The 25,577-nt window shown below is 41.8% G+C and overlaps 1 protein-coding gene and 1 pseudogene across 3 annotated transcripts in view; one reads left to right on the top strand and one right to left on the bottom strand.

Moving 5' to 3' along the window:
* The first annotated feature begins 5,391 nt into the window (after positions 1 to 5,391).
* Positions 5,392 to 8,963, top strand: LOC131526596 (tripartite motif-containing protein 16-like; annotated as a pseudogene).
* Positions 8,964 to 18,539: 9,576 nt separating this feature from the next.
* Positions 18,540 to 25,577, bottom strand: part of efcab14 (EF-hand calcium binding domain 14) — a 10,814-nt gene continuing 3,776 nt past the window's right edge. For 2 of the 3 annotated variants that reach the window (XM_058755656.1, XM_058755664.1), the window contains exons 3-10: positions 25,310 to 25,455; positions 25,105 to 25,203; positions 24,926 to 25,030; positions 24,617 to 24,664; positions 22,080 to 22,235; positions 21,942 to 22,002; positions 21,183 to 21,263; positions 18,540 to 19,655 (exon numbers count right to left, since the gene is read on the bottom strand). In XM_058755656.1, the coding sequence (XP_058611639.1) occupies positions 19,528 to 19,655; positions 21,183 to 21,263; positions 21,942 to 22,002; positions 22,080 to 22,235; positions 24,617 to 24,664; positions 24,926 to 25,030; positions 25,105 to 25,203; positions 25,310 to 25,455 (824 nt within the window). In that variant the 3' untranslated portion in view covers positions 18,540 to 19,527. The remainder of the gene's footprint in view (positions 19,656 to 21,182; positions 21,264 to 21,941; positions 22,003 to 22,079; positions 22,236 to 24,616; positions 24,665 to 24,925; positions 25,031 to 25,104; positions 25,204 to 25,309; positions 25,456 to 25,577) is intronic. The other variant, XM_058755673.1, reaches the window with a different exon arrangement.

The raw sequence follows: 25,577 nt of genomic DNA, 5'->3' as shown, positions 1-25,577 counted from the left end.
AGGTGATGCTGAGCTCAGGTGATGCTGAGCTCAGGTGTTGCTGAGACAGGTGATGCTGAGCTCAGGTGATGCTGAGACAGGTGATGCAGAGACAGGTGATGCTGAGCTCAGGTGATGCTGAGACAGGTGATGCAGAGACAGGTGATGCTGAGCTCAGGTGATGCTGAGACAGGTGATGCAGAGACAGGTGATGCTGAGCTCAGGTGATGCTGAGACAGATGATGGAGAAACAGGTGATGCTGAGCTCAGGTGATGGAGAGACAGGTGATGCTGAGACAGGTGATAGAGAGACAGATGATGGAGACAGGTGATGCTGAGACAGGTGATGCTGAGACAGGTGATGCTGAGCTCAGGTGATGCTGAGACAGGTGATGCAGAGACAGGTGATGCTGAGCTCAGGTGATGCTGAGACAGGTGATGCTGAGCTCAGGTGATGCTGAGACAGGTGATGCAGAGACAGGTGATGCTGAGCTCAGGTGATGCTGAGCTCAGGTGATGCTGAGACAGGTGATGCAGAGACAGGTGATGCTGAGCTCAGGTGATGCTGAGACAGGTGATGCAGAGACAGGTGATGCTGAGCTCAGGTGATGCTGAGACAGGTGATGCAGACAGGTGATGCTGAGCTCAGGTGATGCTGAGACAGGTGATGCTGAGCTCAGGTGATGCTGAGACAGGTGATGCAGAGACAGGTGATGCTGAGCTCAGGTGATGGAGAGACAGATGATGGTGAGCTCAGGTGATGCTGAGCTCAGGTGTTACTGAGACAGGTGATGCAGAGACAGGTGATGCTTAGCTCAGGTGATGCTGAGACAGGTGATGCAGAGACAGGTGATGCTGAGCTCAGGTGATGGAGAGACAGGTGATGCTGAGACAGGTGATGGAGAGACAGATGATGGAGAGACAGGTGATGCAGAGACAGGTGATGGAGAGACAGATGATGGAGAGACAGGTGATGCAGAGACAGGTGATGGTGAGACAGGTGATGCTGAGACAGGTGATGGAGAGACAGGTGATGCTGAGACAGGTGATGCAGAGACAGGTGATACTGAGACAGATGATGGAGAGACAGGTGATGCAGAGACAGGTGATGGAGAGACAGGTGATGCTGAGCTCAGGTGATGGAGAGACAGGTGATGCTGAGACAGGTGATGGAGAGACAGATGATGGAGAGACAGGTGATGCAGAGACAGGTGATGCTGAGACAGATGATGGAGAGACAGGTGATGCTGAGACAGATGATGGAGAGACAGGTGATGCAGAGACAGGTGATGCTGAGCTCAGGTGATGCAGAGACAGGTGATGGAGAGACAGATGATGGAGAGACAGGTGATGCAGAGACAGGTGATGCTGAGACAGATGATGGAGAGACAGGTGATGCAGAGACAGGTGATGCTGAGACAGATGATGGAGAGACAGGTGATGCTGAGACAGATGATGGAGAGACAGGTGATGCAGAGGCAGGTGAGGCTGAGCTCAGGTGATGCAGAGACAGGTGATGGAGAGACAGATGATGGAGACAGGTGATGCTGAGCTCAGGTGATGCAGAGACAGGTGATGGAGAGACAGATGATGGAGAGACAGATGATGGAGAAACAGGTGATGCTGAGCTCAGGTGATGGAGAGACAGGTGATGCTGAGACAGGTGATAGAGACAGATGATGGAGAGACAGGTGATGCTGAGACAGGTGATGCTGAGACAGGTGATGCTGAGCTCAGGTGATGCTGAGACAGGTGATGCAGAGACAGGTGATGCTGAGCTCAGGTGATGCTGAGACAGGTGATGCAGAGACAGGTGATGCTGAGCTCAGGTGATGCTGAGACAGGTGATGCTGAGCTCAGGTGATGCTGAGACAGGTGATGCAGAGACAGGTGATGCTGAGCTCAGGTGATGCTGAGCTCAGGTGATGCTGAGCTCAGGTGTTGCTGAGACAGGTGATGCTGAGACAGGTGATGCAGAGACAGGTGATGCTGAGCTCAGGTGATGCTGAGCTCAGGTGTTGCTGAGACAGGTGATGCTGAGCTCAGGTGATGCTGAGACAGGTGATGCAGAGACAGGTGATGCTGAGCTCAGGTGATGCTGAGACAGGTGATGCAGAGACAGGTGATGCTGAGCTCAGGTGATGCTGAGACAGGTGATGCAGAGACAGGTGATGCTGAGCTCAGGTGATGCTGAGACAGGTGATGCAGAGACAGGTGATGCTGAGCTCAGGTGATGCTGAGACAGGTGATGCTGAGCTCAGGTGATGCTGAGACAGGTGATGCTGAGCTCAGGTGATGCTGAGACAGATGATGGAGAAACAGGTGATGCTGAGCTCAGGTGATGGAGAGACAGGTGATGCTGAGACAGGTGATAGAGAGACAGATGATGGAGAGACAGGTGATGCTGAGACAGGTGATGCTGAGACAGGTGATGCTGAGCTCAGGTGATGCTGAGACAGGTGATGCAGAGACAGGTGATGCTGAGACAGGTGATGCTGAGACAGGTGATGCTGAGACAGGTGATGCAGAGACAGGTGATGCTGAGCTCAGGTGATGCTGAGCTCAGGTGTTGCTGAGACAGGTGATGCTGAGACAGGTGATGCTGAGCTCAGGTGATGCTGAGCTCAGGTGTTGCTGAGACAGGTGATGCTGAGCTCAGGTGATGCTGAGACAGGTGATGCAGAGACAGGTGATGCTGAGCTCAGGTGATGCTGAGACAGGTGATGCAGAGACAGGTGATGCTGAGCTCAGGTGATGGAGAGACAGGTGATGCTGAGCTCAGGTGATGCTGAGACAGGTGATGCAGAGACAGGTGTTGCTGAGACAGGTGATGGAGAGACAGATGATGGTGAGCTCAGGTGATGCTGAGCTCAGGTGTTGCTGAGACAGGTGATGCTGAGCTCAGGTGTTGCTGAGACAGGTGATGCAGAGACAGGTGATGCTGAGCTCAGGTGATGCTGAGACAGGTGATGCAGAGACAGGTGATGCTGAGCTCAGGTGATGGAGAGACAGGTGATGTTGAGCTCAGGTGATGCTGAGACAGGTGATGCAGAGACAGGTGATGCTGAGCTCAGGTGATGGAGAGACAGGTGATGCAGAGACAGGTGATGCTGAGCTCAGGTGATGCTGAGACAGGTGATGCTGAGCTCAGGTGATGCTGAGCTCAGGTGATGCTGAGACAGGTGATGCTGAGGTCAGGTGATGCTGAGACAGGTGATGCAGAGACAGGTGATGCTGAGCTCAGGTGATGCTGAGACAGGTGATGCTGAGCTCAGGTGATGCTGAGACAGGTGTTGCTGAGACAGGTGATGGAGAGACAGATGATGGTGATGCAGGTGATGCTCTGTTCGCCGATCGATGACCTACGCCAGCCCTAGGAATATTCTTGTGTTTTGCCCGTGCAATACCTGTTTGCTAGTGTTTCGACCCTACCTGTGTTTGTTGACCACGTCTGTCAATAAAAAGCTTGCACATGGATCTGCACGCCTCACGCTTCTGTCACTGTTACAGCCAGCAGGTATTGGCAACTCGGTTGCCAGTACTTTACTGTATTTTACCCAGAGGTGGGTAGTAACGAGTTACATTTACTTACATTTACTTGAGTACATTTTTGGGTAACTAATACTTTTAAAGTATATTTAAAATGGGTACTTTTACTCTTACTCAAGTACATTTTTAGTGAAAAACGGTACTTTTACTGTTACTGTGGGCGACGCTCCTCTCGTTACATTATCTTAATGCAGTACAAGTTAAAATCCTTCAATTTATTCCAAACGCCGTCTACTTTTCTTCTGGGCAATGAGCGATGCCCGTCATGAATGATTCATTCTTTGAGTCAATTCTGTTCAAGGCTTGATCAAACCAGTTGGCAGACCAGTGAATCGGTTCGCGAATCAGTTTGAATGATTCGTTCAGTTCCCTGCCGCACGCGCTGAGTCGTCTGAAGCGGTTCTCACTCAGAGTTGTAACATCAAGAGCGTTGAAGACGTGGCTTTGGATCAACAGTCAGTTGAAAGCAAAGGCTATGGTTTGCTAGCTATGAAGATCTTTATTAGATGAACACCGCGTGTTCTGTCGGTTCCACAGATATAGATTCGATTACAGTACACAATACTACTATGACATTACAGTTTGTTGTACATGTACCTTACACATTAAAAACAACATATAATTTATTCATTAAATAAGCTGTCACAGAGTATGAAATAAACACCCGCCAAACCCGCGTTAGTTCCAGGAGGAATGCCTTGCCTAGACACAATTAATATTGATATTTTCACAATATTTACGCTTGCAGAAATAAAGGCTACATTTGTTTACATTTTGCAGAACAGACGGAATAAGTGCATTTGTTTCGTTATGTTCAGATGTTCTGTAGCGGTCATGTGAGGAGTTTTCACTCTTCTCCGTGTCAGAGGTTATATACATATATACATTTATTATACATAATTAATATACTTTAAAATTATTTAATTTAATTCAGTGATGCAAATCAGAATTTTTATCAGCTGTTACTCCAGTTTTCAGAGTCATATGATCCTTCAGAAATTATTAAAATATATTGATTTATTACCAGTTGTTGAAAAAACTCCTTTGTTGGTCTTAAGCTGGTCGGACCAGCACATGACCAGCATAAACCAGCAAAGGACCAGCTTAAATCAGCTCAAACCAGCATCCCATGCTTCAAAACATACCTTACCAGCATATGCTGTTTTTCAAAGAGAACAGTTTTGCTGCTTAATATTTTTGGAACCTGTGACATTTTGTTCAGGATTCTTTTATGAATAGAAAGCTAAAAAGAACAGCATTGATAATAAATCAGGCTGATAAAAATTCAGATTTGCATCACTGAAAAAACAAAAAACAAAAGCATTAAAAGTATTTTAAACGGTAGTGTGTGTGTGTGTATATATATATATATATATATATACACATTTTATCTAAATATCTATATATCTAAATAAAAGTATACTATATGCAGTATATGATCCAAAGTAACTAGTAACTAACTACTTGAGTAGTTTTTATCCGATACTTTTTACTCTTACTCAAGTAACTATTCAGACTATTACTTTTACTTTTACTTGAGTAAATATTTCTTCAAGTACTTTTACTTTTACTTGAGTACAGTTTTGGGTACTCTACCCACCTCTGATTTTACCTTACAGTATGCCCCTGTAAGTTCTCTTCTCTGTACCTTACTGGGATTTAACAATATTGTATTGGCAATTTTTTTGCCAGTAATTTCTTGTAGAAGTCCCAGGAATTTTTTTTTTTACAATGTAGTCCAGGAGAGTCACTTTCCCACAGGATTTAGTTTGATCTCTAATTAAATGCACCTGAATTAACTAGTCAAGGTCTTTGCATTTACTTTAATAACAGCCAGATGTGTCAAAACTAAACTCAGGAATGAGGAACCTGTTTTACAGACTCAGAGACGCACCTGTTTTGCACACATCTCTCAAACACAGAACCAGGAAACACTGAGTTCAGGGAAATAGAAACTGAAGTGTAGCTGAGCTGTTGTGTGTTTGTGTCTCTGTATTAGTGCAGGAAAATGGCAGAAGCCAGATTTTCTCAGGATGAGTTCTTGTGTCCGGTGTGTCTGGATCTCCTGAAGGATCCAGTGACCATCCAGTGTGGACACAGTTACTGTAAGAGCTGTATTACAGACTGCTGGGATCAGGAGGATGAGAAGAGAGTCTACAGCTGTCCTCAGTGCAGACAGACCTTCAGTCCAAGACCTATTTTAGGTAAAAACACCATCTTGGCTGAAATGGTGGAGAAACTGAAGAAGACTAAACTTCAAAGTGTGGTTCCTGCTGGAGCTGGAGATGTTCAGTGTGACGTCTGTACTGGAAGAAAACACAAAGCTGTCAAGTCCTGTCTGGTGTGTCTGAACTCTTACTGTCAGAATCACCTCGAACAACATGAGAGTTTGTTTAAAGGAAAGAGACACAATCTGACTGAAGCCACTGGACGACTGCAGGAGATGATCTGCCAGAAACATGAGAAGCTCCTCGAGGTTTTCTGTCGCACTGATCAGAAATGTATATGTGTGCTGTGTATGGATGAACATAAAAACCACGACACTGTATCAGCTGCAGCACAGAGGACAGAGAAACAGGTATTTAACACTAGACACTGATGAAATATTGCTGACACTCGTTTCATATGTGTTTATATCAGCACCATATTAACAGCTTACAGCATTCACACTGCACACGACAGCAGAAATGAACAGCAGCTGCAAGAAGAGTTTCACTGCTGAACATACACCGTAAACATTTATCAACATGATCTTTCATAAAATAGGCCTTGATTAAGAAACATGAAATAATGGAGTGATTTACCCATTCTTTGACAAAATATATACTTCTATCAGTCAAAATGCAGGTTAAATGCAGTCACAGACAACAGAAACCCTGTCAGTGTGAAGCTCTACATCTGTGTCACTCTCATAATACTTACACTTGTGGTGTGAAACAGGCCTTAATCACACACAATAATTCATGAAAGATGGTAGTAAATGATCAATCTTCCCTTCTGGAGTTTGAATGTACAGACATTGATTATCTACGGTGGCCAAGAGAGCTCAACACACTGCAACTTCAGAAAACACATGCAAATAAAAAAAACACCTGCAAATTAAGAAAACAACTTCATCAGTTTGACAGCAGGTGGTGCAAAACCTCACAACACAACCAAATATTTTATTTGCAGCGCGTTTCTTTGTTTGGTTGTGTTGTGAGCATTTGCAGCGCCTGTGTTGTCAAATTGATGATGTTGTTTTCTTAATTTGCAGGTGTTTTTTTTATTTGCAGCACATTGAGCTCTCTCGACCACCGTAATTATCAGTTCAGATAAATAACCTTTAAACTGCCTCACCCTACTTTTCCTGGATTCATCTGCTCACATGATGATTTAGTGCCAGTAGTTTTCTGTGAGATTCACTATCATCTGTTTGTCCTGCAGAAGCAGCTGAAGGAGGCAGAAGACGTTCCAGCAGAGAATCCAGCAGAGAGAAAGATCTCCAGCAGCTGAGAGAGGCTGTGGAGTCTCAGAAGGTGAGTCTGGAGAAGAAGAGAAGTTTGTCTCAGTCTCAGTTCAGACTCACTGAAGCCTGAATCACTGTGTGTCCTAACAGCGCTCTGCACAGACAGCAGTGGAGGACAGCGAGAGGATCTTTACTGAGCTCATCCGCTCCATTGAGAGAAGCCGCTCTGAGCTGATACGGCTGATCAGAGATCGGGAAAAGCAAGCAGTGAGTCGAGCTGAAGGACGACTGGAGCGACTGGAGCAGGAGATCAATGATCTGAGGAGGAGAGACGCTGAGCTGGAGCAGCTTTCACACACACAGGATCACATCCAGTTCCTGCAGGTAACACACATCTAGAAGAACAGGGTCATAGTGGACTTGAGCAGATCCTGCTGTGACACCAGACTCACAGAGAAACATTTCAACCCTACAATGTTACTCCACTGATGTGTTTGAGCTGTTAGATGGACATTTATGTTCTTAGCAGATGTTTTATAATACAAACTATTTCCTAGAAAGTTCACATATAGTGTAAGAGTCAAATACTAGAATCTGTAGCTCTAATGTGATATAATGAATATGAGAAGAATGAAGCTGATGCTGTGAAAGTGCTGGATTGAGTTACTAAAGATCAGTCAAATCTGATGTTGGAGCAGGTTTTTGGGTGAAGTGTGGAGCTGATGAGTTGTGATTTGTGTTTTCTGTAGAGTTTCCAGTCTCTCTCAGCTCCTCCTGAATCTACAGACGTAAATGATGATCTCTTCAGTTCTCTCGTCTCTTCTGATGATCTGAGAGAATCTGTTCATCAGCTGAGAGACAAACTGGAGGATTTCTGCAAAGAGGAGCTCAAGAAGATCTCAGACAGAGGTAAAGTCCTGGATTCATCTGCTCTCAGAAACCAGTCCATCATCATCTCATATCATGGAGAACATCATATTAGAAATGTGTTAGGAATGGATGCAGGATCATGAGAATCACACTGTTCATGTCTGTTGATTTCCACAGAAACATTCACCAACATTGTTCCCAGGACCAGGAACCACTTCCTACAATGTAAGTCAGTAAGAAAACCAGCAGAAAAACTCTCTGAGTGTGTTCATGTTCTTCTGTAGAAGCTGAAAGAAGAGTTTATAATTGATGATGTAAATGATGATTAGCACAGATATCTGCTCATCTGTACTGAGACACTGATGATGCACTGAACATGAAGAGTTCAGATACATGAAAAGATCAAACAGATTCATAATTCCTGATTCTGATGTGTTTTATCTCCATCAGATTCCCATCAGCTCACTCTGGATCTGAACACAGCACATAAACACCTCCGTCTGTCTGAGAGAAACAGAGTGATTACTCGCACTGGCACAGTCCAGCCGTATCCTCATCATCCAGACAGATTTGATGAGTATGCTCAGGTGTTGTGTAGAGAGAGTGTGTGTGGACGCTGTTACTGGGAGCTGGAGTGGAGAGGAGATTATGGTGTGGAGATATCAGTGTCATATAAGAGCATCAGCAGGAAGGGAGCGGGTAAAGAGTGTTTGTTTGGATGTAATGATCAGTCCTGGAGTTTGTTCTGCTCTTCCTCCAGATACTCATTCTATCACAATAACATACAGACTGCTCTCTCTGTGAAGCCCATCATCAGGAGAATAGGAGTGTTTGTGGATCACGGAGCAGGAACTCTGTCCTTCTACAGCGTCTCTGACACAATGAGCCTCATCCACACAGTCCAGACCACATTCACTCAGCCGCTCTATCCTGGGTTTGGGGTTGGTTATCAATCATCAGTGAAACTGTGTTGATGAATCAGAATAGACTGATGAGAGATTCTACCCATAATGCTTTGAGCTGCATGATGAATCAGTAACAGTGAGATGTTATAGAATCTCTTCTTTTCTCTTCATGACATTATTATACTGCAGCTGAACTTCTGTCAGTGAAATAACATCAGAATAAATGTGTAATAAATCCTCACATAAACAGTAAGATCAGTGTGTGTGTGTGTGTATTTTCATTTTTAATGTTATTTAAATTAGTTTTTCAATGTTACTTCAGTTCTCTGATATAAATAAATCTTCACTTGATGAACAAAGGTGATGGGTTTTATTCCTCCTCTGTGCAGATCTCCAGAAGACAAATCAAGCACCTCATTATAGTTTCTTCTCTCACACTAAAATCAGTCGACGTAACAATCAGACGAGTCACAAAAGGGTTTAATGTGTCCCTGTGTAACCATAACATCAGACTACTGCTTAAAAAATGAGATTCAAGACAGGAGTCAGCTGGTTATCTAATTCCAATATGATACAAAAGTGAACAAAAATGTCAGTAAAGTCAAACAAGTGACAAGTTCTTCAGAAATGAGGGCATAACACAATCTATCCGTGTTACCATCTGCCTAATTTCTACTTAGTGTCAGACAAGTTTGCACCAAAATACCATATTAATGTCATAAAAGAATAAAAGATGAGACACTATTATCAAAGTAATACCCCACCTGTTGTATTTCAGCTGTGATCTGTGCCGCGCGTCTCGATAAAACATCAGTCCCGGAGAGAAAATAGTTCTTCACCAGCGGGCTGATCTCTTTCAGGAAGAACATTGTTTATCAGAGTTAGTATTTTGAATTGCGTGTATTTCTATGTTGTCTAATTCACTCTGTTAGATAATCAACTTTCCTCCGTCTGATGGCTTCTATTCATGGACCAATTGAATTTAAGATCTTCACAGTTATTCCTTATGTGTTTAGTTATTAAACCTGAATCTTTTGTCCTGTGGGGATTTCACTTATAGGAGCAAAGTCCCAAGAGTGGGTCGGGCTCCTTGAGACATTAACAAAGATATTTTGGGATAAATAGACGACTATTACCTGCTCAGCTTCTCTCCACAGGAGAGGAATGAAAATCATTTACACCAGTTGTATATATACAGTATATAAATGCCTCATTCATTCATATATAGGGGTTTAAGATGAAGAGGGTTTTTCAAGCATCAAAACAATAAAATTTTAATACAGCTTTAAATTATTTTTGTAAATAATATGTCCTTTTAATTTCATTTTTTTCTGAGCAAATATAATGACTATTGTAAATTTTTACCATGATTTAGAGACAAAAATGTTATTCAGTATAATGATAGTTCATATACCAAAATATTGTCAGGCATATTTTGAACAAGAATTATCTTCTAATTAAGCATCACAGCAGACCTTGAATACTAATGAATTATCATTTTAAATCTTTACCAATCTTTGCCACAATCCTCATGTTTTACTCATTTGTCAGCAAGACATTTTTAATCATTTAAAATATAATCAAATTTAGTATTATAATTTTTTCCTTGATATATTTTAGAATAAGTGTGTTTCGTTGTTCCATAAATATATCTGTTATGCTGAACGATCATGGAACTTTATTTGACCCATATTTTGACATTTTAATTTCATGAAAGTTATTTAAAACATAAAAGTAGATACTTGCATTTAACACACTTTGTGTGTATAAAATCACATTTGGAAATTTTAGTTTGATGTGAACACCGAACGAGGACGTCTCGTCTTTAAACATTTAACACAAATATTGTTTTCCAGTAAAAATATCTCAACATTCTTAAAACAAGATACATTTAATTAAGAAACAAAATGACAAGATATTAAGTCTTGTTTTCTGGAAAAAATAAATAAAAATAATAATAAAAATGAGTTTAAGCTTAAAACAATAAAAATGATCTGTCAAAGGGGTCAGAAAATTAGACCTAAAAGTAATTTAAAGGGAAAACAAGGTTATCTGACCCCATCAGCAGAGGTGTTTTTTTTCTTTGAACCAGGGAAAATAATAATTTTAAATAATAATAATTACAATTACATAGTCTTTAATAATAGATGCAGATGAATTTACTCATTGATGTATTTATTTGTGAGGGAATAATTAGCTTAATTTTACTGACGCTTTCCATCCTGATCTGGACTTTCCTCTTTCACTTCCATCAGATCTAAATCTGCTTATTAAAGATGCAGGGACACAATTTAACAAAGTGAAATATACAGTAAATATCTGTGCTACAAAGAAATGTGTTTATTATGGATACAGTAAGTTAATATAATATGATAACAAATACCAGTTTGCAGCATCAAGTAGCATTACAGACTATTTGTAAAGCTAAAATAACTGTAAGTCTTGCACATTCAAGGAAAAAACAATCTCTGCACTGCAAAAAATGCTTTTCTGACTTAGATTTTTTTGTCTTGTTTCCAGCCAAAATATCAAAAAATTCTTAAATCAAGAAGTATTTTCTAGACAAGTAAAAATTGTCTTCTTTTCAGAAAAAACAAGTCAAAATTAAGTGAATTTTTGCTTGAAACAAGCTAAATAATCTGCCAATGGGGTAAGCAAAATAATCTTGTTTTCTGTTTGACATAACCTGAATTCCACACCGGTAAAGCTGATGTGTTAGATTTACTTAAAGGGATCCCTGGGTATTAAGACTTGTATGGCTTAATATAACGTAAATGATGTCTCTTACTGAAATATGTAGTAGAAAACCCATTAAAGATTTATGTTGCGCCATTTTTCTGATGACGTAAAATGGTTGCACTCGGTGAGCTACTAGCGCTACCTGTTGCTATTTTTACCACAACACAACTCGGAAAATAAAATACTGATATGATGACCACAGCTACTGAAAGAGCTCACAGGTGGCGATGGATGTAAGTATAGGGTTAAACCAAATGCTGTACCATCGATTTTTCCCCACAAGGAGTGTAAACGCCCCGCATCTCGAGGGAAATCCGCGCTGAGAAACTCCTCCAGCGGCCGCGCGTCATGTTTACATCCACAGATGGCATAGCGTTTCTTGTCTCAGCCGTTTGTAAGCTCTTTCAGGAGCTGTGGTCTACTAAAAGACTCAAAGGCATCAGGGCTAAAGTGGAGAGAACAAAGAAGCGGGTCTTTAGGAAGTTTTATTCGTCCCATTCTTTTCTCCTCTTCTTATCGCTAGGAAAGCAGTGAAGTCTTACATCGCTTCTCTTGTTGCCCTTCGACTGAAAATTACAACCAAAAGCCTCACAATGTGGTACCGTATCAGTATCTTATTTTCTGAGTTGTGTATTCTGAGTTGTTGCGGTAATAAGCACCAGTAGCTGACCGAGTGCAACCATCTGACGTCATCGACGCAGAATGTACTGTGAATGTAAATAATGGCACCCCCCATAGTCCAAAAACGATGTCGATTTTTTAAAATAACATACATTTTCATGGGTTTTTTACTACATATTTAAATAAGAGACATCATTGACTTTATATTAAGCTATACATGTCTTAATACCCGGGGATCCCTTTAAAATATATATGCACCATTTTTGCATCACACTTTTTAAGTAAACCCAACTTGGAACAATTTTACTTAAAATAAAGATAATCTTCGTTATATGAACTTAAATATTTGAGTTCACTCAACATTCTTTACTTAAAACATGCAACATGATATAATCTACTAAGTCATTTCAAGTTGTGTTAACTTAACATTTTAACTAATTTATATTAAAAATTTAATTTATTGAGTTGAATCTAAATAACATTTTAACTCACTTAAACGATTGGTTTGCTTACTGCACTGCTATATTGCACTCAGTCATGGTTTATAAAACTTATTTAAACAATGTAGCACTGGGGAAAAAAACATGCTATGAAATCATGTGGTTCATTTACAAACGTGTAAGTAAACAAGTAGACAGCTTGTTACCCTTTTAAACCATGTCCACCCAAAACAATTACTACCGAAAGTAACAGAGACCTCAATACCTGGTACACCGTACACAGTGACGGTAACAATTAGTGAATAGTGTACGAGTATGAATGGGTCATGTTTGAGTAGAAAATGAACTCCAGATCACAAAACAGTAAGTTACTAAACCTAACAACAAAAGCAACCATAAAATAGTGTAAATACAACTCAAAAACAGTGAAAAATGTTACCTTTTTAATTATTCATGCCCCAGTGCATGATGGGAAAAACGGGATCATGACTTAAAGAATCCTTCTAACAAACAATTCTAAATAAAATATACTTATAGTTCAAATGTTAATTTCTACAAGCTTAAATTGAGTAATAATATAGAATTTACTTAATTTTTTTAATTATTGCCTGAACTAAATTATTTAATGTAGAAATTACATTTGTTTTTATGTAGTATTTACTTCACCACAAAATCATGTTTCTCAGTGCAGAAATGTTGGCACGTTTTTTAAATTTGAATAAAATGAAAAGAATTTCAAATCACATGAGCCAATATTTTATTCATAATAGAACATAGAGAACATAACAAATGTTTAAACTGAGAAATTTTACAATTTTATGCACAAAATGATCTCATTTCAAATGTGATGGCTGCTACAGGTCTCAGAATAGTTGGGACGGGGGCATGTTTACCATGGTGTAGCATCTCCTCTTCTGTTCAGAACAGTTTGAAGACGTCTGGGCGTCGAGGTTATGAGTTTCTGCAGTTTTGGTGTTGGAATTTGGTCCCATTCTTGCCTGATATAGGTTTCCAGCTGCTGAGGAGTTCGTGGTCGTCTTTTTATTTTTTTATTTGGTTCATTTAAGGTCAGACAGAAAGTTTAAGGCAAATATTGTAATATAATACAAATAATATAGATACACACATATCTACATATAACACACATTAATTCAGATTAGAAAAAAGAAAACACCAGTCATGCATAGTTATACATTCAAATACAATATATAAAGAAAAAAAGAAAGAAAAATAAACTAATATATATATATATGTTATATAAAAAGGGAAATTAAATAAAAATAAACAAATAAATAAAATTAAGATACAGTTGTGTCCTTCAAATATTCCAGAAAAGGGCTCCAGACGTTCAAAAAAAGTTTTGGCTGTTGTTTTATTGCAAACCGAATCTTTTCCGTCTTGAGAGCATGTAAAACGTGAAAAACCCACCGATGATAAGGAAGAGGAGCTGCTGACTTCCAGTCCATAAGAATACGGCTCCAGTAGAGCTGCAGAGGCTGCACGGTCGGCCTGTAATGTGTCTAAACTGACAGATTCTGCCAGAATGCCAAACAATGCTCTCAAGGGGTCTAATGGTAAAGAAAATATAACAGAAAAGCATCTAAAGACTTTCCTCCAGAAACCAGACCGTTTCGGACAGGACCTGAAAGAGTGCAATAACGTAGCTGCTTCAGTTGCGCAGCGAAGACAGGTTCGGTCCAAATCAGGGAATATTTTCTTTAATTTAGTTCTAGAGCAATGAACTCTGTGCACTACATTACATTGAATGACAGTGTGTCCAGCATTTATGGATGATGAGTGTATTCGGGCATGAATTAGGTCCCAGGTATCCTCCTCAAGCATCACATTCAGTTCCTCGCCTTCAGCGGGCGCATTGGGGGGGGTTGTTTTGTGTTAATTATAATATACATTTTAGAAATGACCCCTTTCAAAGATGTATAAAGGTCTAAAATATCATCAAGTATATTTTTATTTGGCAAAAAGGGAAAGTTAGAAAACTGCTTACGAAGAAAGCTCCATATCTGAAAGTATCTAAATAAATGAGAGCTGGTCAAATTTCTCTAGAAAGTTGTGTAAAGGATGCAGAATTGTTATATACAGCTATGTATAGCTGACCAACTGTAGCTAAACCATGTTCCCTAACTCTATATTACAGAATAACAGCGCTGTAATACAAGGGTCTTTAAGGTCTAATGCTGAACGACCAAATCCTTAATGAATGTTTAACAACTGATTTTTTACATTTTTTCTTATTAAAGTAGTATATTTAAAAGAAACTGGTAGACTTAGTAACAATGTTAAAGTTGCTGGAATACACGAGGCAGCTTCCATCAGTACCCACTGAGACTTATATATATATATAAGACCCAATATAATAAATTCCTAATGTTCGCTGCCCAATAATCGGTTTGAAGCTTCAGCAGAGCCAGGCCACCCGAACACTTTGGTTTCATAAGATGACTTTGATTCATTTGTTTTGACTTCATATGAAAGAAGAAATATTCCGCTGCAAAACTGTAAAAAAGGATTTTGGGATAAATATAGGAAGGCACTGGAAAAGATTTATGATGAACATTCATTTTGATAACATTCACCCTTCCTAAGATAGAGGGAGACCTTTCCAGGACACAAAGAGAGACTTAACATGATTATATGGAGAGGACTAATGTTGGCACTGAACAGGTCAGAATATTTACGGGTCACCTGAAGCCCTAAGTATTTAAAACGATTCCTGATAACCTTGAACTGGAAATCTGAATATGAAATCTGAAGGGAAGATGAGTTCAGTGGGAACAGTTCACTTTTGTATCCTGAGAAACTACTGAAGGTAAAGAATAGAAAGAGTTTGAGGAATAGAGGAGAGAGGGTTAGATAAGAAAAGAAGGTGGTCATCAGCATATAGAGAAACCGTATGCACTGTTCCGGCACGGGTGATACCACAAACCTGTGCGCTGGACCGTAGGGCAAGGGGTTCAATTAGCAAACAGCAATGAGGAAAGGGGACATCCCTGTCCTGTGCCCCGTTGTAGATTGAAATACTCTTAAAAGACATTATTAGTACGTACAGAAGCTGCATATACATTTTAATCCAAGAAGTGAATATGGGGCCAAATCCAAATTTTCCAAAGACCTGAAAAAGATATTTCCACTCAACACGGTCAAACGCCTTTTCTGCGTCAAGTGGCAGCACCACCTCTGGGTTGTTTGATTGGGAAGAATACAATATATTAAAAAGGCGTCTAATATTAGAAAAAGAATATATATCCAGAATAAAACCAGTTTGGTGAAATTATTTGACCCACAGAATTTTCAAAACGGATAGATAAAAGTTTGGCTAAGATCTAATAGTCACATTGAGCAGAGAGATGGACGATACGAACCACCTTCCAGTGCATTCTGGTCTTTCTTTAGGAGCCTTGATAGAGACGTGCAGGCAAACAACCATTCTGAAGACTTTCTGAGAGAGCCAAAAGTAAGATTGGGTTTAGCAAATTAGAAAAGACTTCATAAAACTCTGTCGGAAACCCGTCAGGCCCTGGGCCCTTACCAGATCTCATAGATGCTATAGATTCCTTAATTTCTTCAGTTTGAATGTTCTTCTCTAAAGAGTCACGAGACAGCTTATTAATTGGATTCCATTAAGAATAGTGTTCATTGCAAAACCATCTGGTGGGGATTCTGAGGAATATAAATGAACATAAAATTCTTTAAATTCCGAATTTATTTCTTTATAGTTTACAGTGATGGCTCCTGATTGTAGTCTTGGCTGAGGATTCATTCGAGACGCTTCAGCCTCACGAATCCGGCGGGTTCCCCGTCCTCTCACTGTGCTCGTAACCCTGTGTGGAGCACGCAGAACCAGTTTTTCAGCCGCATCGCTTGATGATATCATATTCTGCTGACGTTCTTCTAAACGTTCAGGAGAGGGATCCGAGGCATACTGACTGTCAATAAGCGCTGTAGAGTTAGATGTTTCTTTAAGACGTCTTTTCTTCTCTTGGTTTTTATGGGATGAATAAGAAATTATTAAACCACACAAATAACATTTCAGGCATTCCCAAATAGTAGAGTATGGCATGCCTGGCGAAGTATTGACCTCCATAAAGCTTGATATATTGGAATTCAATAGAATGCTTGTCAGACAGGAGACCTGGATTAAGACGCCACTGACAGTATTTAGGTGGTTGATGTGGGATCTGAAGATCTAATGTAATTGGTGCATGATCCGAAATTACAATACTTTGGTAAGAACAGTCCTGTAAGTATGGAAGAAATTTATGGACCAAAAAGAAATACATGCGAGAATACGTCTGATGAACATGAGAAAAAAAAGAATACTTCCTTTCAGGGGGATGCAAATAGCGGAAAGCATCACACATACCATACTTCTGATAACAGAGGCACATTTTGATAGAGCTATGATCTTTTTGGAAGATCTATCAAGAACAGGAGACATAACGCAATTAAAGTCCCCAGCTAAAATAAGTGGGTGTGAATGAATATTAGGAACACACGAAAAAAAGAGGAAATAAAAGTAGGATCATCATAATTGGGAGCATAAACATTTGCAAGGGTCAAGGGTCGAGAAAAGTGTTCCTGATTCAATAATGTATCTTCCTTTATGATCTACAATAGTATCAGAGGCCACAAACGGGACAGATTTATGCACTAAAATTGCACAACCTCTAGAGTGAAATATTGAATGGAAAACCTGTCCAACCCAATCCCTTTTTAATCTAAAGTGGTCAGCGGTGGTGTTTCTAAAAAAAAAAAACCGAGGTCTGCCTTTAAGCTCTTCAGATGGTTTAAGACTCGGTTGCGCTTAACAGGATTGTTGACAGCCTTACAGTTCCAGCTGACACATCTCAGAGTTTGCCATATGAGGGCGTTAAATGAAAGGCACATCATATTTGGAGAAAGAATGAAAACAACAAAAAAGAGCCCAACAAAATGTAAAATACAAAAAAAAAAAAAAAAAAAGAAAAAGAAAAGGCATAAGGTACACAAAAAAGATAGCCTAAAATCATAAACACCATGAAGAATGAATGAGATTCCCAAACCTCCCTCCTTGCCCACCCTTACTCCCCGTATACCCCCTCTCCACCCCTGACGGAGTGTACGCTTCCCTGGGTTAACACCCAACGATACTGCGAGTCACTTTTGATCGAAGCTTGAACGCGACTCTGCAGACCACTAGATCACGTTACAACCAAAACATGAGACTGAATATTGTTATAAAGAGTAGAGAAAAAGTCACGAGGCCGGGAGCCGTGCCAGCTTGTGTGAGACCTGTAGCAGGCATCACATTTGAAATGAGCTCATTTAGTGGATAAAAGTGTAAAATTTCTCCATTTAAACATTTATGTTATCTATGTTCTATTGTGAATAAAATATTGGCTCGTGATTTGAAAGTCTTTTGGTTTTCATTTTATTCAAATTTAAAAAACGTCCCAACATTTCCAGAATTCAGGTTGTACACCGAGTCCTGATCAGCCTCTTTTTGCAAATCTCAATATTGTGAAAAACTCCCAGCAGTTTAGTGACTGTGATAAATTACTCGGGTAATGAGGGCTTGAACAATCAATAATTAGTTTGCAATGGTTTAATAGAAATACCGGACAGGTCACCAATGAAGAGTTGACCACACTGGGCCGGTCACAACCAGCTGTCTGAACCATTAAGAAGCTATTTTATTATACCAATAAATGTTAACCATTTTCTCTTGTGGTATCCATAATGTGCTAATGATTGAATGTTTCCATTTTATATCTATTAAAATCTGTATATTATACTGATCTACAACAGAAAACATTAATGGCCATTTAAGTTCAAGCAAGAAAAAGTGAAACAAACAATATTAACATCACACAATATTTAGTGTTAATATCCTGTTCAAGATTGATTTAGTTCTTGCTTCTCTGTAATGTCTAAATACAAGAGAAGAAACGAGCAGATGAGACGCACAAGAGTCACACAAACAACAGAAGCTTAAATAAAAGGAGCTTTTATTCATGTTACATTAAAGGAAACATGCAAAACTCACATATACAGACGGCATTTCATCATACTGCTTAAAATTAGTTACATAGAAATGTCCAATTCTACAATATTTACAGCTTTTATCTGGTTTCATCAAGCGACAGTAAAGACATTATTTCCAAAGGGCTGTGAGTGAAGCGTCAGCGAGGCAGAAATACAGATATATACAGATGAACATCTACAGATCATAACTACCCTCAGATGTGCTGAACCAGACTAAACCTGATAAAGACAAGCAGCCGAGCGCACCGCAGTATATTATCTTAAACAGCTGATCATTATATTCACTAAAAGCAACTGTATGGATCATATTATTGCTAGATCTGACAGTAATGTAGTTTAAATTAATCTTCATTTCCCGCAATTCATACAGACTTCAAAATCATTTCTGAGACAGATAAATATTTATACATTTAAGAGTGAGTCTCGTAAAATCAGGTCACAGTTCACCCAGAATCATGTGTCAAACAAAATGAAGCCTGTTTTTATTAAGAGCATCTGCATCGTGACATTAATCGCTGTAAAATAAGCACATTAAGCTGCTCTCCTGATGAAGTAAAATATCAATTCTGGAAAACAAAGACTGGTTTAAATCAGCAGTACAACAAAACCCAGCATGATTTATTTTAGTCATTACAGCACTGAGATTCAGGATAAAACTGCATTAAAACAACGTCACAATGCAGACGATCTCACGCCGGGCTTCAGTTTCTTCAGCTAAAATATGATTCCTTTGATTTGGAGCAGATGTCTGGCCTGTTCCTGGCAGGTGAGATGAAGCCGTGGAAACACTGAACAGGTGATAACATGACAATCCGGCGGGTTACGGGTCACATTACGGGTTTCAAGCTACTTGGTGGAGCTCAGCCGAGCAGAAGGAACACATGGAGCGCGAGACGAGCGGCTCTGAGGTCAGTCTGCGTGTGAAGCGCTCGCGTCAGTGAATCAGTGAAGGGCCTCGCCGGCGCTCCGGATCAGCGCTGACCTCCGGTGAGACCCGCTCCGCGTCCAGGAGTCCGGAGTCCTCCTTCAGAGACGCACCGCCCCGCTGGACCTGCTCCACACCTGACAGAGCAATCACACCAGAGACACCTCAGCGCTCACAGCTGAACATCACAGGAACACGTCACGGTTGACCTCAAGACGCAAGAAACTGACATAAACATCATTTCTCACAGCATCTGTAGCAGGGCTCCTCAAATCTGGACCTCAAGATCCACTTTCCTGCAGAGTTTAGCTGTAACCCTAATCAAACACACCTGAACATGCTAATCAATGTCTTCAGGATCATTAGAAAATCACAGACAGGTGAGTTTGATCAGGGTTGGAGCTGAACTCTGCAGTGGACTGGACCTCCAGGGTAAGATTTGAGGAACCCTGGTCTATAGTGTCTGACATAAACATGCTGAACAATCTAGTTTATATCAAAGAAACAGATGTAATCAAGATTGTTTAATTAGGGCCGTTGATGTAACTGGATTATGTAAAGAATAAGACTTTAAAATGATGAACTCATTAACTGCAGCGCCCTGTCCAGAGCTGTGTCATCTCACGCTGAAGAACACGACTGGCTGCGTGATATACAGTCCATTACAGAGACGTTACTGGAGCCTAGAGGGAGTCACTTATTCACTGACTCGTTCATAAAGAGAGTCACTTGCTTCATTTCTGAACGAATCAGTTGAATGATTCACTGACTCAAGCCTGGTTCGGACTACACAAGTATTTTGTTGGTTATGACAGTCACAGATTACATGATTTTGACTCCTAAAATCTTGTGTCGTGAATAAGAAACACGTCAGACTACACGGTGCTGCCGGATCACTGGTGCTGACGAGCGCAAACACACCACGGCTAGCAAACAGCATGTCCTGTCGTCAGAAAAGCCCAAATCTGGATTGCATGAAGAGGACAGTATGGCAGAAGAACTGAGGTAAAATAGTTTTTTCACTCTGTGGCGGTCAACATCATAAATGCAGGAGTATTATCGCCACAGCCCACTGTAAAAGTCCACCTAGCCGCTGTCTCTCGTTGGTTTCGGCTTCTATTGGCTCGAGTCGTCGCTGTGACAGAACTCGTCGGGACGATGGGAACAGTTGAACATGCCAGTGTTTGTGCAGACGCCGGCTGTTGTGCACCAGGACACACTACACGAGACGAAGCGCCTGAATCCCGACGCCCATCGATCGTGCAGCAGATCGAGCCGAAATCATGTCGTCTGAACCAGGCTTTAGACACCGACTCGTTTTATTTTTATAAAAATGTCAATATTCAACTTAAAAAACATGAATAGCCATTAGTTATCATTCTTTATGCAATGCTGAATGAAAATACTTCGTTTCTAAAGCTAGTTTTTTGCAGTGTCTATTAAACACTTTTCTCAAAACATTCATGACATTAAATGGTCTTTTGTGGGGTGATTTCTCAGCCTGAACTGATGAGTGATTAATCAGCACATCATGTAATTAATTCGATGGAACTTTTAAGCTCCTGCCAGCTGCAGATTTAAGATCTTGTGCGCATCGCGGCTTCAGTGTGTTTCTGTGAACGAGGCAGTATTGTGCAGCAGTGACTGATAACATGTCCACGCACCTCTCTCAGGAGTCGGCGCGCTCTGTCCTCGTTTATACCGTCTGCGGGACAGAAACCTGGGTCGACGGGACGGAGAGGAGCCTGCGGATCAGAGGAGACACAGCGCTCATGAGTCAGCGTAACCTCAGGTGATCCGAGCGGACCACATTACAGCTCGTCAGGGTCCCAAAACCCGACACCTGAATTCTTTTAAACTGCCCCGGATGTGAACTTGTGCGTTCGTGTTAAGTTCATTTTTGAGAAACACGCGTAGAAAAGGAACACAGCCTGTGTTTGTAACCTGGAAACCCATCTAACAGATCTGAGATCAGAGGTCATGCAGCAGGGCTTTTCTCTTTACAGCGCAGAAGCCGTCGCTGGAGAGGAGACGAGTAACGCTGTTGAACACATGACGTATGAGGCTCTCGATCCGGTCACAATTAAAAGCTGAACTGAGAAATAACATGTAACCAGCAGGCAGGCAAAAATATACAGTAATAACAGGCTAAATAAGCAAATAAATAAATGAAAGTAATGGAGCAGTGGCCAAATCAGTGGAGATTTTTCCTGACCGACTGCAGGCTGTGTACACGCCGATGCTGTTTACGCTCGGGTCCAGTCGGGTTCGAAAACAAATGGACTCAGGTCTAATTTCATCAGGTCTGTCTCGGGTCGGGTCTTTCTTTAAAAAAAAATAATTTATGCACGTCAGGTTCAGGTAAGAAGTGATCCGGGTCGGGTACAGATTTTCGGACCCGAGATGACCTCTCGAGCACATACCGGCGTCTGCAGGGTCAGCGGGGTCAGCGCCGGGGTCAGCAGTGGTCTGTCCGGTCCTCAGCTGCTGGGAGACACACAGCGGTCAGTGATCTGACAGATAAGAGCTCTGTGAGCCGCTCATGACGCTCCTGATCTCACCGTGTCTCTGGACTCGCTCCGGTCCAGCGCGGACACCCGGCTGCTCAGGTCAGTCAGCACCGATCGCACGCTCTGGATCTGCTCGCTCGACCTGGACTCCTGCAGCAGCACCGAGCTGTTCAACTCCTTCACGCCGTCCTGGAGATGCTGCAGCTCCTGTCGAGACAAGCCACAGCGCTTTACACCATACAGACCGTCACAGCAGCTTCAGAGACAGCAGTCATCCAGATCCTCGACGCGAGGTCAGTTCAGCTGGATAACAGGTAACAGCTGATGCTGCAGGATGTGACGGAGCTGCAGAGTCAAGAGTTCACAAACCCTCATACTCATGTGTCACACAGCATCACACAGAACAGCATTATGGGTAACAGAGGCCCGATGTGTTTAATACTGTAATCTGTATAGCAGTACATTTTCAATCAGACAGCTCCAGCGATGATAAAGCAAGCACTCGTTACTCACTCTCTGTCTTTATCCTGTGTGTTTTGGGAAGGATAAGGAGGGCAGATGTGATGTTGACTGTAATCAGTGTGTTTAGGCACAACACTGAAGTCTGAATCAGTTGTTTTTCACAGAACCATCATGTGTTTACACTGAACATGTGACGTGCGAGTTTCTGACCAGCGCCGTGTGCTTTCAGTGACGAGATATACAGTATTTAACCCTTTCTAAGTGTGTTCTTCAGCTCTGCGGTCACCATCGGCCTGAGCTCTGAGGACGAGGACAGACTCCAGTGATTTAATATCACATGCAGCTCTAATGAACAGTACATTCAAAACCTACCTTTTAACTCTTCATTTTAGATTTTTTTAAAAGTATCATATCTTGAAATCAGAGTTGTGTAACACCCCTGTGTTTCTATATTCTTCCTCACTTTTACTGACTTTTCCTTTGAACTTTTTAAAGCACTATTTGTAGATGCTAATGTTTTAATGTATAACTGACTTTTGATTATTAGCATTGATAATGAACTTATCACCGTGACCCAAAAGGGGACAAGTGGATAGATGGATGGAATTTTTTTTAAAAAGTAAAAATGCAGAAAGTTTCCAGTAAAGGGTAGGTTTAGGTGTAGGTTTAGGTGTAGGGTGATAGAAAACAGTGTGTACAGTATAAAAACCATTACACCTATGGAGAGTCGCCACAATTCACAGAAACAAACACGATTGTGTGTGTGTCTGAGCATGTGAGCGGAGCGGAGCGTGCGAAATATAGTCGGAGCGAGGACCGGGTTTTTATCCAAAGGCTCCGGTCCGGTCCGGTTCCGCTCCGATACCGCTCACACCGTGAGTCTAGGGCATGCACAAATCCACCCAGAATTCACCTGTGCCTTCAACAATTAACAAAACTGTCAGCCTACACTTCAAAAATCGTTCGTTGTGAAGGAGAGATGGAGTTCGTGAAACATTTCCAAAAGCAAACCGACAGGTCATACAGGTGCACAATTATAGGATATAGGCTGCGTGGCGGACGCGTCGCGGAGGGGTTTGCCGCGTGTTGATTTTCCTTTCCGCGCCTATGTTAACAGATTAGAGCAGCCACACTGCCTGCAGAATACGCGCGTATCAGGTGCGGTCCAACCACACCACAAACCGCGGCCCTCGCGACAGAATTTAAGTGAATTTTTTCCGCAGCAGTCACGCAACAAACCCGCTCCACATCCGCCACGCAGGCAGTGTGTCCCAGGCGTAAGGCTTCGGTTGAAAACGGCAGGTGTTAGGCATGCAGAGGAATTTTTCATTTGAGCGAGCGTTGAGCGATTTGGTGCGACGTGGAGCGGGGGAGCGAACACCCACGTCAGCGGGGAGCGGAAATTCTGACCGCTCAGCTCCGCTCACATGCTCTGGTGTGTGCGTGTGTGCTCGCGTTTTTGTGACAAATCAGGACATAGATGTGTATAATGACGAGGGTATGGCAGGTATTACAAGCTGAAGGTGACTTTTCAGGACATTGACCCATGTCCCCACTTTTCAAAACGCTTATAAATCACTCAGAATGAGGTTTTTTTGGGGAAAGTTGAAATGCACAGTCTCTGTAAGGGGTAGGTTTAGGTGTAGGGTTGGTGTAGGACAATAGCACATACAGTAAGTACAGTATAACAACCATTACGCCTATGGAGAGTCCCAACAATTCACAAAAACAAACGTGTGTGTGAATGCGTGTGAATGCGTGTGTGTGTGAGTGTGTGTGTGAGTGTGTGTGTGTGTGTGAATGCGTGTGTGTGAATGCGTGTGTGTGTGTGTGTGTGTGTGTGTGTGTGTGAATGCGTGTGTGTGTGTGAGTGCGTGAATGCGTGTGTGTGTGTGAGTGCGTGAATGCGTGTGTGTGTGTGAATGCGTGCGTGTGTGTGTGTGTGTGAATGCGTGAATGCGTGTGTGTGTGTGTGTGAATGCGTGTGTGTGTGTGTGTGTGTGTGAATGCGTGTGTGTGTGTGTGTGTGAATGCGTGCGTGTGTGTGTGTGTGTGAATGCGTGTGTGTGTGTGTGCGTGTGTGTGTGTGAGTGCGTGTGTGTGTGTGGCCACTGTCGTGTGTTTACCTGCTTCAGTGTCACACAGCTGCTGTTGTTCACGGGTTTCTCTCCGTTCTTCAGTCCCGCGTGGTCAGAAATCAAGAGAAAACCATTATAAATAAGCCTCACACTGGACACACATCACAATCACGCTGACGTCACATTAGAAGAACTGATATGAAGCATATCTCGACAGTCTAAAGCTACTAACATGTTCAAAGGTGAACTCTTCCTTCAACAAGTGTCTCTGATCTGAACTTTGGTAGAGAAACATAAACAGAGCATCTGAATGAAAACACTCAAGCACTGTTCATTAGAAAGCGGTGCGAGACATACGTCCTTCAGCTGATCTTCTGCTTTCCTTCTCTCCTCCACCACAGACTGGACCAGAGAGACATCGTGCTGGACGCTGGTGACGGTGCTGCCGATGGAGGCCACGCTCTGCGCACACACACACACACACAGATGAGTGTGAGCTCACGACTCACACACGCCTGTGATCTGACGAAACTAACCTTCTGCAGCTCCTCTACGGTCCGCGGCAGCGCGATCAGATCGGAGGAGGATTTGATGTTGGCCTTCAGGTGACTGACAGCAGAATCCAGAGCGCTGAGCTGCAGAGACACGAGCCCAGCATCATTCAGCGCTGAGGAGACTGCTCTCAGATCAGATCATACAGCAACAATAAGAGACGAACGCTGAGATGAGTGTGTGATGTACCTTCTGATTGATCTCGCTCAGGTTGGACCAGAGTTTGGCCAGGCCTTTGTCTCCGCTCTCCAGGTCGTCCAGCTTCATCTGTTTGGCCTTCAGATCCTCGCTGAGCTTCAGGATCTCGTGTGACGAGAGCTTCTGACTGCTCTCCACTGTCAAACACCAACCAGACCATCATCAACAAGCCTTCCAGTCTAACCAACGATCAACAATTAATGCTCAGGTGTCTGTAAAGTCAACATGTGATGTGAAATATTTTCCATAAAAGCAGCAT

This window comes from Onychostoma macrolepis, chromosome 02 (genome assembly GCF_012432095.1).
Source record: "Onychostoma macrolepis isolate SWU-2019 chromosome 02, ASM1243209v1, whole genome shotgun sequence".
In the NCBI taxonomy this organism is placed as follows: domain Eukaryota; kingdom Metazoa; phylum Chordata; class Actinopteri; order Cypriniformes; family Cyprinidae; genus Onychostoma; species Onychostoma macrolepis.
The sequence above is the reverse complement of the archived record's forward strand: the minus strand, read 5'-3'. Positions and strand labels throughout refer to the sequence as shown.